Source organism: Ursus maritimus, unplaced genomic scaffold (assembly GCF_017311325.1).
Source record: "Ursus maritimus isolate PB19 unplaced genomic scaffold, ASM1731132v1 scaffold_32, whole genome shotgun sequence".
Classification (NCBI taxonomy): Eukaryota; Metazoa; Chordata; class Mammalia; order Carnivora; family Ursidae; genus Ursus; species Ursus maritimus.
The window spans coordinates 20,670,269-20,683,571 of record NW_024425786.1 but is presented as its reverse complement, the minus strand read 5'-3'; the positions used below and the strand labels follow the sequence as shown (position 1 = coordinate 20,683,571).

General features: G+C 54.7%; 1 protein-coding gene across 2 annotated transcripts in view; it reads right to left on the bottom strand.

The window, feature by feature from the left end:
* Positions 1-658: 658 nt before the first annotated feature.
* Positions 659-13,303, bottom strand: part of THEMIS2 (thymocyte selection associated family member 2) — a 15,265-nt gene continuing 2,620 nt past the window's right edge. For both annotated transcript variants that reach the window (XM_040619100.1, XM_040619101.1), the window contains exons 3-6: positions 9,237-9,647; positions 4,661-5,730; positions 2,248-2,404; positions 659-1,652 (exon numbers count right to left, since the gene is read on the bottom strand). In XM_040619100.1, the coding sequence (XP_040475034.1) occupies positions 1,597-1,652; positions 2,248-2,404; positions 4,661-5,730; positions 9,237-9,647 (1,694 nt within the window). In that variant the 3' untranslated portion in view covers positions 659-1,596. The remainder of the gene's footprint in view (positions 1,653-2,247; positions 2,405-4,660; positions 5,731-9,236; positions 9,648-13,303) is intronic.

Here is a 13,303-nt window from a genome sequence, read left to right as displayed (position 1 = left end):
TTTTCTTATTTCTTGCTTGTCCCAGAGCACACGCTTCCTCAGGGCGCTCCTGCACAGCTTAGCCGGTCTCTCTGGAGGAAGGCACGGGAACTGGCCAGCAGCCTGTATTAGCTGCCCGGCGGTCCCCTGGAGAACTCCACGCCGGGGTATGGAAGCCAGGAGGCCTAGGAAGTGCAGTGGGTCCAGACAGCCCCGAGGAGCGTCAGCAGGCAAAGGAAGGACACACTCAGGTGCGCTCCCTCGAATCTGGGAGCTCCGGGCTGACGCTCTTTCCCTCCTCAGCCGGAGACTCCGGTCACCTTTTTGTCCCTCTCCTATCCTCTGCTGACCACGGCGCTTGGTTCTGTGACTGCCTCTGTCTAGGAACCAAAGCCCTAGGAAGTTCCAGGGAGTGAGGCCTGTGGTCTCGCCTCATGGAACAGGCCTAGACTGACCTTGGAAGCTGAGTTAGTGTCCGCATAGACGCAGGTTTCTCTCTGTTCCACTGGGTGGTGAGGCTCTCCAACCAGTCTGCACACGTCATCTCCACGGTCTAGGAGCTTTAGTATATTTCGAACACGGACGGATTCCATGACTGGGGATGGGGTGGGGACGGGGAAAGGACACAGGCTCTGGAGACAGGTACCGCTGCGCGCTCTGGTCAACGGGAGTGATGCTCTCATTTTTACTGAGTGTTTATTATATGCCAGGCACTGCACTAAATACTTTACCAGGATTATCGCATTTGATCCTTAAAACAATTCTGTGAGGTAGATAACGGTTACTTGTATTTTACATATGACGGAACTGAAGCTTCGGTGAAAATCCCTTGCTCGCGGTCAACGTTGGTAGGGAGGTGAGCTGGGGTGCTAACTCAGCCTCCTGAAGCACCTGGCCACTCAAGCTCGTTTTCGGACCTTTAAAATCAGGCCATTGTCTATCCAGAGATTTGAAGATTTAGATAATGTTTATAAAGGGTCTGGCACACAGACCTCACTAAATGGTATCTGTTCCCGTTTTTCCACACACGCAGATGTCATGTTTATTCTATGGTCTTAGAGTGAAAAAATCTTGGATCGTCACCTGCAACTACCGTGTGCTGTATCCTGCACAGGTGACATGGTCCTGCTCCCTCAGGGGCTTAGAGTTTGGTGGGGGAGGGGAGGGCAAGGGGGTGGCAAACCGGAGACAAGGCTCTCGGTGCGGTGTGTTCAGATTGAGTCCCCTGTACCAAGAGGCAGGAAACACAGTGCCGCCGCCATCAGGGTTGGTGGTCTCAGATTCCTTTCCACACCAACCAGTGAGACAAGGGTGTGGGAGACTCAGGATTGAATACAACCCGGTTGGCTCCTCCAGATACCAAAGCTCTGAGGCTGAGGGAGTCAAGTGTAAGGTGCCAGGCCCAAACAAGCCAGCCCTTAGTGGCAAGAGCCTAGAACCTGAGGAAAGCTGGTACAATGCCCATCCCTTTTCACACTGGTCCCCAAGAAGCCATTTCCTATCCACAGTCTGATTTCAGTGAGATCTTGTCCAAGGTCTTGTAAAGGCTTGCAACAGTTGGCTGGTATCTCAGATTCCCTGAGAAACAGCAGTTAGGAAGCAGGGTTCCTCCAGCATCTAAAGGGTGTTCTGGAATCTCTCAAATATTTCTTCATAATCATGTTCATCGTCATCTACAAAAGAGTTCAAGTCAATGATGATCTTTGGTCTTAAGCAGATTCCTCCCCCTTTTAGGGCCCTGGACAGGGAAGGAGTTGGTCTGGCTGCTCTAAGGTCCTTGCTAGACCAGAAACTACAAATTATTCTGAATACTGTGTAAATATTCCCCTCGCATGCCTAGGGGAGGGTAGTACGTTGGAGGCGGAACACATTTTCCTTGCCAGGACTCTGGAGCCCCTGGGAGAGGAACAGTAGGGACCTCCTCTCTTTTTTTAAGATTTTATTTATCTAAGAGAGGAAGGGAACACAAGGGGGCAGAGGCAGAGGGAGAAACAGACTCCCCGCTGAGCAGGGAGCCCAACTCGGGACTCGATCCCAGCACCCCGGGATCATGACCTGAGCTGAAGGCAGATGCTTCACCGACTGAGCCACCCAGGCGCCCCTAAGTCTATCCCTTAAAAGCCTCTCTATCCAACTGGGACGGCAGAAGGGTCTGCTCAAGGGCAGGGCCTTGCTGAGGGTCTGGCCGGTGCTGTCAGAGGTACAAGCAGGAGCAGAGTAAGCAGGGGAGAAGCAAGGACAAGGGTGAATGGGCTGAAAGGGACTCACCTGGATCTTTTGTGACGGACTTAGTGTGCCTGGGGTCCTTCCTGTGGGCAGAAACCTTGCTGTATGTATTCGAGCTGTCCTTGGCAATCTGTGGCAGCGTCTTCATCTTGGGTTTGGGGAGGAGAGGGGCTTGCTGCAGTCCTGACACTTGAGAGGACTAAGCGGGAGAAAAAGCAGAAGTCAGCAGGGTCCCGAGAAAGGGGGCAGCAGAGTCCATGAAATGTAATTCCTTCAAATGCCACTTCCTCTGCTCCCCTCTTGACTTCCTGTTCAGGGTAGGGCTTCCTGGGACCCCAGGTGTTTTTATTTCTAGCGCATGAAATGTGCTTTGGCAGGGGAGACAGGCCAGCATGAGGACAAAGGGTTGGGGGCTAGAGACAGGGCGCCCTGAGTTTCTGCACAGAGGGGATTCGGTCAGCGTCCTTCACATCTGCTGCTGAAGGGGCAAAAAGCAGTCACAAAATCTCAGGACAGAGTGCGAGCGCTGAGAGGGGTCCCAGAAGGAGGAGGACTTTTGTTGAACTCCCACCTTAGGCCATATGCACACCTGTTCGTTGATCTTCCAGGGGACCCTCCGAGTAGCTGTTTGAGTTCCCAATGACCCACGAGGAAACAGGCTCAGAGAGAGTGTGCCGTGTCATACCTCACACGGGACTGCAAGCTGGGCCGAGGTTCAGACCCAGAACCATGGCCGTGACCTCGAAAGCTCGTGCTCTTTCTAGCACACTATGCTTTGGACAGCAAACGATATAGGGCCCCGATCAGCGGTGGGGAATACTGACACGGAGAAGAAAAGCTGCAGGATCGAGGGGAGCGAGCGGGGACTGGGCCCAAAGTCACTTCCAACAGGAGCAAAGGCGGGGACTGAGGTCTGTCAGTGGTTTGTACTATGTTCTCTCCCGCACTGTCAGGAAGGCCTGTGTTTCAGATGTCCCGGTCTATTCTTCATTCTATCAGGAAACGACTGCCCCCGTCCTCCTCCGCAGATGCAGGCCCTTCTGGGGCCAGAACTGCTCCGGGTTCATCTTTCTCACTTCTGCCGCCATCCCGCCACCTGCCCTCGCGGCACAAAATGCAAGTTTCCCCAAATCCCCACATAGCAAGCTTGCTACACTTAACCGTGTGCTTTCGACACGGCTCATCTGTTGTCAGCAGGGCCCCGCCGTCACGTGCCCGGGCCGGGTGCTCAGACCCAGGTCAAAGCCCAGCCTGCCGTGTGCTAGCTGTGTGACCTCAGGTCAGCCACTCTCCCTCTCTGTGCCTCTTGTTCTCTCCACTGTAGAAAGAGCCATCTCTCGGTGCCCATCTCACAGGGACATCCCAAGAGCTGTATGGGGTGCTGCGTGGATGGCACCTGCCACGGGCCGCAGCTAAGACACCAGCCCTGTGAGCCAGTGACCTTACCCTGGCTTCACTGGTGAGGAAATGGACAGGAGCACAGGCCACAGAGCGAGTGAACTGGGCCATGGACGGGTCTTTCTGCTTCCATGCCTGGTTCTTTCCCCGTCCCCGTGACTCGGTTTGGGTCAGTTCAGCACTCACTGGCACTGTCTGCCCGCCTGGGAGCGGGCGAGGTCCCTGTCCTCACAGACCCCGCGCAGCACACTGAAAACGAGCTGTTGGCCGGGCCGCCCCCACCCCTGCCTGCACCCCCAGGCTGCGCACCGCACGGCAGTGTGAACGCAGAAGGGGGAAGGCTGTCAGTGCCAGAGGAGGCCTGCGCTGAGCCTTGCCCACTGAAAGGAGGAAGCACATTCTTGCAAAAGGCCCGGCACATATAAAGTGCTGAGGCAGGAATCTTGGCATCCTGAGAAAGCTGAAGGAGTTTCTCTGTGGCTGAGTGTGGACCAGAGTGGGTGGTGGCGGATGGGTCTGGCAGGGTGAGACTGAAGTTCATAAAGGACCCTCCCTGGATGCCACGCTAAGGGGTTGACATTACCCCCTGGCCATGGGGAGCCATTGAAGGTTCAGAAGGTTCAGAGGATGGGGCCGAGGCCCATCGGTAACCCGGGAAGGGCTTGGGAGGCCATTCTGACAGCTGATGGGGGGAGGGAGAGGCTGCTGACACGGTTGAGGGGACAGCTGATGAAGCCCGACTGAGGGGACAACAGCAGGGGAAGCACAGTGAGGCTGGAGGCAGAGGCTTATGCCCCGGCTCAGGCCTCCCACTTCCGAACCGGGACTCTGGGCAAGTCTCAAGGTCTCCGAGTCCTCAGCGTCTCGCCCGTAAAATATGAATCATCATACCTGCACCAGATTGTCAGGATCAAGTCAGAATAATGGCGCATAGCGTGTACGTGTGGAAACTAAGTTCTATACAACTGAGAGAGAGAGGCGATGCAGGACAAAGAAGCGGCAGGACCCGCACCAGCCCCGGCGGGTTCCCTCCCCACCCACTTCGGTATATCGGTACCTGGCGACTTTTGTCCTTGCCGCTTTGTTTCTTCTGCCCCCTGAGGCCCTGGCTTTTGGGGGGCCTCGGTGGGGGGGGTTGGTTCTCGAAGTCCGGTAACTGCCGGAGGGTATAGTAGAAGGCTTCTGTCAGCTCCTCCACTGTGGCTACAGCGAGGGGCCCAGCTGGCTGGCCGGGCTGCCCCTCGGTCTCTGCAACAGTCAGGTCCAGCCACCGGGGAGGGATCTCGAAGCACATGTCAGGGTTGGAGTCAAGGCTGACCACCAAGAAGGGTTCCGTGATTTTGTCCTCCAGCCGCAGGCCTGGGAAGGAGGGCAGAGGATCAACAGGAAGGCTGCTGTCCTTGGCCACCACCTTGACCTCACAGGGCAGTGGAAACTGGGCAGTCAGATCTTCCAGGTTATAGCGCCGATTGTCACTCATCTCCTCCACGAAACTACTGGAGAAGTAGAGGGGCAGCAGAATCTGGTCTTCGTCTTCTATCTCTGCATATTCTTCCTCCTCCTCCTCAGCCTGGTCGCTTAGCCGCTGACACACCAAGACATCTATGTCCTGGCCTTTGGCCCCATGGGCCTGGCCACACCTCAGCACCTCCAACCTGTCGCCCACGGCCAGGGACGCGAACCCAGGGCTGTCTATCCCCTCGCCCTCACAGTCCTTTGTGGCCACGACCCGGAGGGGTTGGCCTGGCCGAAGAGCACCTAGGAGGTCATAGGCCGTGAGGAACTCTCTCGGCCGCCGCCGCAGCTTGCCCTGATAAGCCCCGGAGATCAAGAAGTGTCTGGGCACCTTCCGGCCCTTGGTGGAGACCAGGACCCGCCAGGGTGGTGAGGCCAGGCCATGGATGCAGAGCTTCTGGCCTTTCTGCAAGGAGCCTATCCATGGGCTGAGGAAGACGGGGGGCCCCTCCGGAACTTCCAGGATCTCCGTGGGCAGAGGGAAGGGGCCTCCCCGGGCCAGGGCCTCGCTCAGCAGCAGTGGCTGAATGAAGTGGATGTGTTGAGAGGAGGCAGTGACATCTTCCACGTCGACCTCCAGGGTGGAGGGGATCTTGACAATGGTCCTGCGCACTGCGGGGAGGGGAGGTCAGCTCAGGGGACGCCCCACACACCAGCCCAGGGGTGTCCCTGCACCCCCAGCAAAGATGTCTGGGCCGGCTGACCTCTTCCCTGTTCTGTTCTGCCAGCGCTTTCCTATGGCATCCGATTCCTTACTCTTTTCCTTAACCTCTTTTCAAAAGGTATTCTAGAAATTTTTAAACATTTATAAAAATAGAATAGTATAGTGAACCCCCTATCACCCAGCTTCAACATTTAATTCACAGCCCATCTTCTGTCATTCATACCCTGTCTGTCCCCCTCCACTGGGTTATTTTGAATCAGAATAATCACATGTCATCTTGACCTTTCAGTGTGTATCTCTAAGAGAAGGGATAAAGTTAACATAACCACAATGCCATTTCCACACCTAGATAATAATTATTTGATAATTCGTTAATAGCATCAAATAGCTAATTTGTTCAACCTCTTTTTAAACTTTAATAGAATTTTGAATGTAATTTTATAAGCTACCTTTCCAAATCCTTTCACGTTTTTGTATTTCTGGGTTGTTGTTTTTTTTTAAAGATATTATTTATTTATTTGTCAGAGAGAGCGAGCAAGTGCACGCACAAGCAGGAGGAGCGGCAGGCAGAGGGGGAGGCAGGCTCCTGCTCGTCAGGGAGCCCGATGCGGGGCTCCATCCCAGGACCCTGGGATCATGACCTGAGCCGAAGGCAGCCGCTTAACTGACTGAGCCAGCCAGGCCTCCCTCCTTTCTGCATTTTGGATGAAGAGATAAAACCACATCAAGGGGGTGCCTGGGTGGCTCAGTCGGTTAAATGTCCAACTCTCAATTTCAGCTCAGGTCATGATCTCAGGGTCGTGAGATTGAGCCCCGAGTCCGGCTCCCTGCTGACTGTGGAGCCTGCTTAAGATTCTCTCGCCCCGCCCCCGCCCCACTCATGCACGCTCTCTCCCTAAAAAAAATTAAAATTAAGAAAAACAGTGGTTGGGTCTCTTGAGTGGCTCATTTGGGTGAGCATCCAACTCTTGGTTTCAGCTCAGGTGGTGATCTCAGGTCGAGAGATCGAGCCCTGAGTGAGGCTCTGCACTCAGCGAGGAGTCTGCTTGAGATTCTCTCCCCACCTCTGCCCCTCCCCAGTGCACACTCTCTCTCTCTCAAATCTTTAAAAAACAAAAACAAAACAAGCTAGTAAAGTGTAGGTCATTTCTTAGGACGTTCCTGCATACAGGCTGGAGGCAGAATGCAGAGCAGGGCTCGAGAACCAGGCAGAACCTGGCCAGGTCTTCCAGAGTGGAGGGAGAACGGTGCCCTAGGGCCCTGGCATATATAAACACAATGTCCCATATTTCTCGTACAAGCTAACCAAAGCCGGGAGGAGGGGGTGCTTTTTATCGTAGTTTCCTGACTACTAGATGAAGAACACTAGGATTAAAATCACTATTGTTGGGGGGCGCCTGGGTGGCTCAGTCGTTAAGCGTCTGCCTTTGGCTCAGGGCGTGATCCCAGCGTTCTGGGATCGAACCCCACATCAGGCTCCTCTGCTATGAGCCTGCTTCTTCCTCTCCCACTCCCCCTGCTTGTGTTCCCTCTCTCGCTGGCTGTCTCTATCTCTGTCAAATAAATAAATAAAATCTTAAAAAAAAAATAAAATAAAATAAAATCACTAGTGTGGTTCCTAAGGAGATCGTGGGTCTAGGCCGGGATCGCAGCAGCCACGCACATCACACATGCCCGCCCGTCCCTTGCATCTGATTGACACTGCGTGCCAAGATCGGTGCTGCAAGGTAGGCTCGGGACAGACAGAGCGGGGGGGAGGGGGGGTCTGCTTGCCCCTCACCTCACGCAGCCGTGAGAACTGCCTTCTGGGTCTGGGCAAACCTCTGAGCGCCCATTTACAGATGTGCAGAAAAGAGCGAACAGCTGGCCTGAGGCTTCTATCCTAGAAAAGCCTGCCTGCAAGGCTGGTCCTTGGCTGGCGTCTGGGGACATGGTTTAGCGCCTGTTCCCGCCATCACTCACTGGTGGGGGTGGGTTCCTGTCCTATTCAATCAGTGATGCTGAACACCAGCTTCCTATCTGAAGTCTGGAATTGGGGTGCGTGCTAAGCAGAGGGGACCTATGTGACCAGCCCCCAGTAAAAACCCTGGGCACTGAGCTTCCCTGATAAATAACACCTCACACGCGTTGTCACCGTTCAGCACTGGAGGGATGCCGCGTGTTCTGTGTGACTCCACTGGGAGACGACTCTTGGGTCCTTTTGCTGTAATAAGTCACGGCTGCGAGTACAACCATACGTCAAGTCCCAGGAGGTCTCCCAGCAGGTCGTCAAACCTGGGGGTGGCCTCGGGCCCAGCACAACAGGAAATACAGGGGACAGATGCACGTTGGCACCGTCCCAAGGAGGCTGGCAACGAAATCCAAAATGTGAGAGAGCCTACAGGACAAATGGCCGAGTCCCTCCAGCAGATTAATTATGAGAGAGATAAGAAAGGAGAACTCCAGAGTAACATTTAAAAGGCCTAACAATCAACAGCAGTCTCGGGATCTTATCTGGCTCCCGCTGAGAGTAGTAGAACGATTTATGAGACAGTAGAGGACGTTCAAACACCGAATAGTATTGGGAGTTATTACTAAATTTTTTGGTGTGATGATGGTACTGTGTATTTGTTTAAAAAATTACTTTTAAAAGAGCCACGTGGAAGTATCCATACGAGAAATGATAGGCTACCGGGGGTTTGTTTTGAAATAATCGGGCAGGGTGGGGAGAGACGAAACAGGACAGATAGGTTCTGAGTTAGTAACTGTGATGTCGGTGATGGGGTCCAGGACCCCACCCTCTGCTTGTACATGTTTGAATTGTTCCATAATCGTTTTCAAAGATTTTTAAGAATCAGGCTAAAGCATTCCCATTTGGCTCTGGAGCCCACCAGGAACCGTGAGCCTCTGCTCCCTAGATAACGGCCAGGGAGCCGAACCTCAAACTCTGTCCTCCAGGGAAGAGGCCCCAGGGCACAGGTTCTGCCTCCGCTCCCGCTCGGCCTCCGAGCAGCCAGACCTGGCCTGCTGCTGCCTGTTTCACCAGCCCTGCTCTGCACCCTGCCTCCAGCCTGTCCTCAGAAACAGCGCATGAAACAGCTCAGGGTTCACCCAGCGCCCTCGTCACGCAGACAGGAGGGGGCCTTGAGGAGCAATCCCGTCCTCCCCCCAGGCAGGAAATCTGTGTCTCCGGAGCAAATGGTCAAGGTTTTACTCTAACTGCTGCTTTGTCCTAGCTGCTAGCGAGCTCACAATCCAACTTTTGCCTAATTTTATAAAGAGTAGGACTCACTCTTAAGTTCCCTCATGGTCCTGTCTCCTTTTACACCTAACTTCCCACTGTTTGGGAATCTTTATTCTGTTACGTTGTGCGTACTGGGTAAGCGACCTGGTCCCTGGGGTACCCTCCATCGGAGCAGCTTCCCAGGGCCCTTCTCCCGCCCCACCAACCGTCCCCCCTGCCCGGACGACTCACAGTGCATGATGGCTTGGAGCTCGTACTGGGGCCTCAGGATCAGGGAACGCCAGGGGAGGGTGGGGCAGGTGAAGAGGCGGTCGCTCAGGGCTGGGTCCTGCAGGGCCTGGAGCAGGGGCCGAGGGGCGCCAGGCTCCCACTCCCAGAAGGGCCCCTTCTGGGACAGGGGCAGGTGCAGAATGAATGGCCGGGTTTCGGTGTCCAGCACGCAGCGGGCACGGTAGGTCCTATGGTACGCTTCCACATCCTCGAGCAGGAGGGGCTGGTCCCTGGGCACCACCCTGGCCTCCGTGGTGATTCTATGGGTCGACATGAAGCCAATGGGCAGCTTCTTGGAGCGCCGGGTTGCAGCAGAGAGCAGCTCCTCCAGGGTTGCATAGCTCTGAGGGCCGGTGAGGGGGCTGAAGTGGCCTGTGGGGCACAGCAGAGGGTGTCAAGGTGGGATGGGCCTTTGCTGGGTCCAGGGCCACACATACCAGGCCCCCCTCTGCCTCAGAGAACCCGGTCAGAATCCCCCGAAGACAAGCACCAAGCATCTGGACATCCAGGCCTGAGGGGCAGGGCTGAGGGACAAGAAGCAGCAAGTGCCATGTGTGAAGGGACAGTGACAGGTAGAGATGGAGACAGTTCCTCCTTACGAGGTTAGGCAAGAACACAGAGGGATTGTTGCCAGAGACAGAACAGGGATGTGTGTCCCAGAAGACACTGACAATGGCCGCATTTGCCTACCTCCTGAACCTGCCTGCAGCTCAGCCAACTGTGCTTCCATGTTCCTCACCACTGCGCCAATCCACACATCCAACACCCCTCAGCCCACACCGGGGCAGCGCCATTGTCCCTCTCTCTCCCAAACTAGAAGCCCAGGGGCTCCTAACCACATGACTCACCCCCACATCCTGTCTGCCAATTCTCGGGGCCCGACTGTTCTTCCCCCATCCCCTTCTTCCCCTGTCCCCGCTCACGCTTCTCCTGCCACTGTACTGGCCTAAAACACCCCACACCCAGACATCGCTTCTAGAGTGTTCCTGCCCCAAAACACCCAACACGAGACTAATCAAGGCAACATCACACTAAACCCAGACTGAAGGACGTTCTGCAAAAGTACCGGTCTACACTCTTCAAAAAGTGGATGTCAAGGCAAAAGCTAAAGAATTGTCCCAGCCTGAAGGAGATTAAGAAATTGATATGTGGGGGCGCCTGGGTGGCACAGCGGTTGAGCGTCTGCCTTCGGCTCAGGGCGTGATCCCGGCGTTATGGGATCGAGCCCCACATCAGGCTCTTCCGCTATGAGCCTGCTTCTTCCTCTCCCACTCCCCCTGCTTGTGTTCCCTCTCTCGCTGGCTGTCTCTATCTCTGTCAAATAAATAAATAAAATCTTTAAAAAAAAAAAAAAAAGAAGAAGAAATTGATATGTGTGCATGGGTGTTACACACAACTAATGAATCATGGAACTTTACATCAAAAACCAGGGATGTACTGTATGGTGACTAACATAATATAATAAAAAAAATTATTATAAAAAAAAAGAAATTGATATGTGGTCTGGGGGCATCTGGGTGGCTCAGTAGGTTAAATGTCCAACTCTTGATTTCAGCTCAGGGTCACAAGTTCAACCCCCGAGTTGGGCTCCATGCTCGGTGTGGAGCCTACTTAAAAAAAAAAAAATGTGGGCACCTGAGTGGCCCAGTTGACTAAGCATCTGACGTCAGGCTCTGCACTGGGTGTGGTACCTGCTTAAGATTCTCTCTCTCCCTTTCCTTCCTCCCACGCCCGCCTCACACAGTGCTCTCTCTCTCTCTAAAAAAAATAAAAATAAAAAGGAGATTATTCCTATTAGGAAAAAAAAAAGAAAGAAATCGATCTGATCTAGGATTGGCTTCTAGATCAAGGGGAAACCGACTATAAAGGACATTTATTAGGACAGTTGTTGGAATGTGAAGAGACCAGGTTAGACAGCTGTATTATACCAACATTAAATTTTCTGAATTTGATCATTGAACTATAGTTTTGTGAACAAATGTCCTTGTACTTAGGAGTACTATTAGTAAATATAAGGAGTGATATTTAGGTGTAAAGGGTTATCATGTCTGCAATTCATTCTCAAAGGGTCCAGGAAAAAGATATACACACACATACCCATACAGTAATACATGTGCACGCATGTGCGTGCGTGTGCAGAGAGGAAGAGCTGGTGAACTGGAAAACAACTGGTAAATCTGGATAAAGAGTGTACGGTGGTTTTAGCAAGCCTTCTGTGAACTTGAACACATTTCAGAATAAAAAGGAAAAACCCTCAAAATACAAAATAAAGCACACCACTTCCATATTTAAAACCCTCATTGGCTCCTGGGTGCTCTCAAAGACCAAAACGTGCCTGTGACCCCCCAAAGCCCTCTGGCACCTCTCCCACCTGCCTCCCCATTGCCTGCCCCTCCCCGGGAACCCAAGCCCTCGCCTGTCCCACTCAGGCGATCACAGGAAGTCACGGGAAGAAGGAGCCCCCCGGATACACGTGCTCTGGGCCCCTCCCTGTCCTCAGCACTTCATGCGCAGCGACTTATTTACTCCTCACCTCGAGCCTGACTACCCCGCTCCAGAGGAGTACGATGAGGCACAGACACACGCCAGGAACTGGCCAAGGCCACGGCTGGTAGCCCGCAGAGCGGGGATTCCCATCCGGGTCGCTGGCTTCAGCGCCCTGGCGCACGGCCCAGTACACACCTGTGCAGGAACTGAACCCCGACATTTCTGGAGCACCAGCTATGCACAAGCTACTCCCTGTACTTTCTCTCTCTGGGAGTACTTCCTCCTGCTCAGGTGCCACCTCCTCCAGGAAGCCCGCACAGACCCCTGAGGCAGGCTCCTGCCAGGAACCCTCTCTAAACTACGGATCTACTGTTGCCTTCCTCTCACTGCCGTCCTGGAAGCTCCCGGCTGGAGAGGACTGTGCCCCGCTCATCCTGAGCCCCACACCCCCAGCCCCGAGCCCATGGCCCGGCACACAACAAGTCCCAGTAAATGTCTGGCGAGGGAATGTGTGAGCAAACACAGAGACCGCTGGTGGACAAAGACTTAGAGCAAAGAAAGTCCCAGCTGAGAGGCAGATGGGATCAGGCAGATGGATATGGAGAGGAAGCAGCTGCCCCAGGTGAAGGGCATTGTCAGACCACTCAGAGGACAGCCCAGGCCTTGGGGCAGAGCCATGGGGGATGTGAGAGCACAGGTGCCAAACTAGAGGGGCGGGAGTGCGTGCGGGGGGCTGGAGGTGGCCAGGGTGATTTCCATGGTCTGGCCCGTTCCTGGGTTCTCGCAGACCACCTTCTGGAGGCGAACCTGGGTGACCTTGATCAGGTCCCCTGTGGAGAGGCAGCACTCATTCCCAGAGATCTCGTAGATGGAGCCTGCAGAGAGACAAATCCAGTTTCCCCTCGCTGGCCAGCCTGCGCCCTGCTCCCCCACAGGCTGTGCCCCGCCGCTGCTCTGCACGTGGTCCCGCTGCCTGGAGGGGCCTTCCCTGTCTGTCCCCACCCAATGGCCCCTCGCTCAGTGGGACTCCGGCAGCAGGAACCCTGCCTGTGCCTCTTTTAGCGCTGGATGGACCCCTCTGTGACACTCTTCTCGGGCCTTCTCCACATCACCATGCCAGGGCCGGCGTGTCCCAGCATCGCTGCAGCCGGCCCAGCATCCCTGCAGCCGGCCCAGCATCCCTGCAGCCGGCCCAGCATCGCTGCAGCCGGCCCAGCATCCCTGCAGCGGCAGCGGCCTTGCCCCTGCGCACATGGTGGAGTCCCAACTCCCATGGGGCGACTGCGTGTCAGGCCCAGAGAAGTGCGGTGACTGCCCGGAGGTCACACACTGCCTGACACCCACGCCAGGGCTTTCTTCATCACGTGATTGGCTTTAAAGGAAGGGCGGGAGAAAACTGAGGACCGCTGACAGGCTGGGCGCAGGACGCAGGTTTCTGGGGCGCCACCATCAAGCACGGTGGCCCTACTTAACGATTTTAAAGTGTGTAAAGCAGTGTCCAGAACATGGAAGGTGCTCGAGAAAGATCTCTCCCCGCCCCC